General features: G+C 44.2%; 1 protein-coding gene across 1 annotated transcript; it reads left to right on the forward strand.

Moving 5' to 3' along the window:
- The first annotated feature begins 1172 nt into the window (after window positions 1-1172).
- Window positions 1173-2480, forward strand: LOC130475604 (interferon-inducible GTPase 5-like). Its single transcript, XM_056847423.1, has 2 exons — window positions 1173-2231; window positions 2292-2480. The coding sequence occupies exons 1-2, from the start codon at window positions 1176-1178 to the stop codon at window positions 2478-2480; spliced, it is 1245 nt and encodes a 414-aa protein (XP_056703401.1). The 5' UTR covers window positions 1173-1175.
- The last annotated feature ends 1895 nt before the right edge of the window (window positions 2481-4375 follow it).

Genomic DNA, 4375 nt, shown 5'->3' on the forward strand with positions numbered 1-4375 from the left:
CTGTTAACAAGTCTAATTACACCAGGTTGCGTTTCAGAGGCATTGTTGTCAAGGACGTACCTATCTATTTTTTGTTGTTTGCCAGCTTTTAAGCCAGTTGTTTCGGAGGAGGAACGTGAGATCAACCAACTATACCAGAGCCCATTAACTGTGAACTTAAGAATCAAGACAGACAAGGGAATTCCGAATTAAAAGGTGTTTATGTCGTTTTCAATCAAATCAGTGTTGCATACACACATACAAAGAAATCTAGGAAATTTAAAGAGAGGAGTACAAGCACAGATGCCAACATGGCAGGAGGTCGTTGGTGGGGGTATATTTACCTTCCAAAAGAGGTGTTGTCCAAGTTCACGTAGACTAAGACAGAGTGAAAGTTAAAAGCCAAGGTGGGGGCAGGGGTTCCCGTAGACTTGGCCAGCAAGGCGGGAGGGAGCGTGGTCAGTGGGGATGTGAACCTGGGCCTCCCAAAACCTAGTCTAACAACTACTACACCACACTGGCTCAAATGACAATAATTCCTTATGTTGTCTGCCCTATTCCTGCACTCCATACAAGCTCAACCCAGGGATGTAAAACACAGTAAACTGTAATCTACTCCTCTGCTGAGCAAAATTTGAAATCCTCCGATTCAAGTGGCTCTTTCTCTGGCTTAAGGGCTTTTTAGAGGTATTTTACAGAAAGGGAAACTGATAGAGGTGAACAGTTGCTAGTAATCCAAGTGTCTTTATGCTGCGGCACTAAGTCAGTTGCACAAGGTTAACCTTCTATATATTTATTGCATACTGTGAGGTCTCTGTATATTTATTTCTTATTGTGAGAGGTCAAACTCGGTGTGTGCCACTTTCTAATAAAGGACTCACAACAACCAGCATTCAGGCTATATGGATCCACCTAAGAATGAGTAATGTTAGGTGATGTATTTTCAGTTATACTTTCTTATACTGATGCTTCGTTATTCTGAATGTTGACAAAGTTAACTCTATAATTATAAAAGGTTGCTGATATCTGCAGAAGAGGAAGGTTTTTTTTAGGCACGAGGAAAGCTTCAAACTTTCCTGAGTGGAGTGATAAAATACAGAACAGGGTTCTCAAACTGGGGATTTGTTTCTTTAAAATGTTTAATGGTATGGGTTGTATTCTCTCTCTCCCTTCCTCTCAGACCTCTACTTGATTGTATGGCGGTTCAGCCCCCTGTGGCTTTGCCCAACAGGGCTGAGCTCCTAGAAGAATATGACATCATTACTGAAGACGACACTGAAGAGATTAAAGAGGCTCTTGAAGGAGGGAGAATGGCAGACGCAACATCCAAGATTATGGAAAACTTACAGGCCTTGGAGAATGCTCGTCTTGATATTGCAGTAACAGGAGAGTGCGGCTCTGGCAAGTCCTCTTTTGTCAATGCCATCCGGGGCCTAGGGGACACAGATGATGGTGCTGCCCCCACTGGGGTGGTGGAGACAACAGTAAAGCCCATTCCTTATCAATTCAACAAGTACCCCAATGTGACGATCTGGGACTTGCCGGGAATCGGTACACCCAACTTCCAGCCCAACACTTACTTGAAACAGGTGAATTTCTCCTGTTATGACTTCTTCATTATTATTGCCTCAGAGCGCTTCAAATTCAACCATGCCCGGTTGGCCCAAGAAATCCAGATGCAGGGCAAACGCTTCTATTTTGTACGTTCCAAAGTAGACATGGATGTGCAGGCTGCCAGAACGCGTCGGCAACACACTGACGAGGAGGGCGTCCTGCAGCAAATCCGCAAGAATTGTCAAGAGTGCCTGGAGGCAGAAAATGTGGCCTCTTCCCACATTTTTCTCCTTTCCAACTGGGACTTCAGCAAATATGACTTTATGCTGCTAGAGGAGACCTTAGAGCAAGAACTTCCGAGCCACAAGAGACACGCCTTCCTCCTAGCCCTGCCCAACATCTCTTTGGAAATTTTGCGCAAAAAGGAAGAGACCTTACGGAAACAGATCTGGAAGCTGGCCATTGCCTCATGTGGTGCGGCAGCTATGCCCATCCCGGGTCTCTCCATGGCCTGCGACGTGGCCATCCTGGTCAAGTCCCTCTCGGAGTACCGCAAGAACTTTGGCCTGGATGACGAATCCTTGGAGAACTTGGCGAAGAAGGTGGACAAGCCTGTGGAGGAGATCAAAGAGGTGATTACATCCCCATTGGCCAAAGAGATCACCAAGGATGCAGTGGTGAAGATGCTCAGCCAAGGGGTCAAAGTAGTGATTAAGTCCCCATTGGCCAAACAGACATCCAAGAATGTGGTGCTGAAGACGGTCACCAAGACTGGTGGTGGGACGTTGATGGTGATACTGAATTGTAGCAAAGTGTCCATATTTGGTTCCCTGGTTGCTGGGGGGATTGCCTTCGGAACCACCTACTACATGCTGTGCAGTTCCCTCAACGAAATAGCAAAAATTGCTCAAGATGTACTCATCAAGGCCTTGGAGTCTCATGTTTGAAACAATTCTTGGTATGTTGTGTGGCAGATCTGGGATGGATTCTGTGTTCAAAGTGCAACTCCAGTGAAACCAATAGATTCCCTCAATAGACTTGCAAACTGGGTTGGCATACGTGTTTATGTCTTGAGATCAGCTATCAAAAAGTCTCCAATGGCTAGCCAAATCACCAAAGAATTTGTACGTGATCTGTTGAATAAGTTATTAGTGTGTGCAACACTGATGGCGGTCAAATTAGCTCTTGATTTTGTACCGGTGTTGGGCTCTTTAGCTGGAGGAGGGCTTTCTTTTGTAACGACCTTCTACATTCTGAAGAACTTTCTGCTTGATGTTGTGGAAGATGCTGAGAATGTCCGGGCAAAAGCTGCGGAGTTCCAACCCAAATTAAGTAGCAAGGCACCCATAGAAAGAGCACTGGGCGTCAGTTTGAGTTCTACAGCAATATGGCTATTTGGTCTGTTGTTATTTATCTTGTTTTTCATTTTTATAAGCACTGTTTTGCTTAAAGAGCACCCAGAGTATCCTCTTTCCATCATGCCTTGAAATGTCTTGGGTGATAATTTGGTGAAGTTATGGTCTTTCACTTTTGAAACCTTCATTAATACTGTATCCCTGTATTAATACTGTATCTATTATACTTCTGCTCATCTTATGCTTTGTATTCGGTAGTAGCTAGTCATTTCATTCATGTAACAATATGCAAGTTTGTCCTTATTTCAGTTTACTCCCTTCATAATCAAGAAAATAACTTGTTTTAGAGACTTCCGGTAACGAGCTGGTCCCAAGCAGTCGTCTCTAGGGAGAGCTCCCAAGGGAATCCAAGATAAATAGTGGACCGGGATGCAGGAATTCCTCTGCAGCCCGAAGAAAGCGGTGTGACTCCCATACTCTCCGAGGGAATTTTTTTAAGCCCCCTGGAGGTGTGGATGTTGTCCCCGCTGGCATCGAGAGGAGATTGCATCGCCACAAGCGTTTTCTTTGGCATTAGGCTTGGACCTCCATTACCTATAACCATCTTATGAACTATTTTAATGAAGAAAAACCTCACCCTCCAAAATCTAAGTGAGTACCAAGAATCCTTTGCTCTTACCGGGAATAGAAGGTTGAACTGATTGGCAGAACCAACTGGGAAATCCGCACCTCTCCCCCCATTGTATAAAAACTTAAGATATCAGATAAGGCGGCAAGGACTCTATCAAGTTGATCTGGTGATAGACTAAACAAGTAAACTTTTTGACAGACGTGGCAAGTACCAATCAGACTCGGGGACGTTTGAGGGGAAGGGAGAAATAAAACCCTCCCTCCCCTTGGTCACGCTACCTTTCTTGGGCCAGGAAGGTCCTCCAGCCACACACTTAAGATCCATTTTGAAGTACTGGAAGACTTCTAGGAAACAGTACATCGTATTATAGGACGTCTGCCTGCAACGAGGAGAAGAGAAGCACGCAGGACCGGAAGTGAATTCCATTGGTGCACCAACCACAAGGTTCGCTATTTAAAACTACAAAAAGGGGATGACGGAAGGTCCGCAGCTACACAGTTTCCGGCCAACTTCCTACTTCCTGTTCTTGTTGACCTAGAGCGTCTAAAACAACTTGATGGTACCTTAAATTTAAAACCTGTTTTTTGGCTGTTTTTTGAGGATTTTTAGGGGAATATCTCAGCGATTAAGTTCAGCATGAACTATTAATCTACCCATACTTTGGAAAAATACCTTCAAAGACTTGCCAAATTTGCCGAAATAAAACATCAAAAACATCTCCAACTTGTTAAACCCTCGCAAGTAATTATGGAAAAAATAATTCAAGATTTGCTTGCTCAGCAAAATGAGACATCTGCAAGACAGCATAAACAGCTGTTCAAACAACAGGAACAGACGATAAAACAGATGGAACGGA

This window comes from Euleptes europaea, chromosome 3 (genome assembly GCF_029931775.1).
Source record: "Euleptes europaea isolate rEulEur1 chromosome 3, rEulEur1.hap1, whole genome shotgun sequence".
Lineage (NCBI taxonomy): Eukaryota > Metazoa > Chordata > Lepidosauria > Squamata > Sphaerodactylidae > Euleptes > Euleptes europaea.

What these genes read in the sequence shown, in the direction of transcription:
- LOC130475604 (XM_056847423.1), top strand. Translation starts at nt 1,176, where the DNA reads ATGGCGGTTCAGCCCCCTGTGGCTTTGCCCAACAGGGCTGAGCTCCTA. An exon ending in TGAAGATGCTCAGCCAAGGG is followed by an intron (nt 2,232 to 2,291) that starts GTCAAAGTAGTG and finishes GTGGTGCTGAAG; the next exon opens with ACGGTCACCAAGACTGGTGG.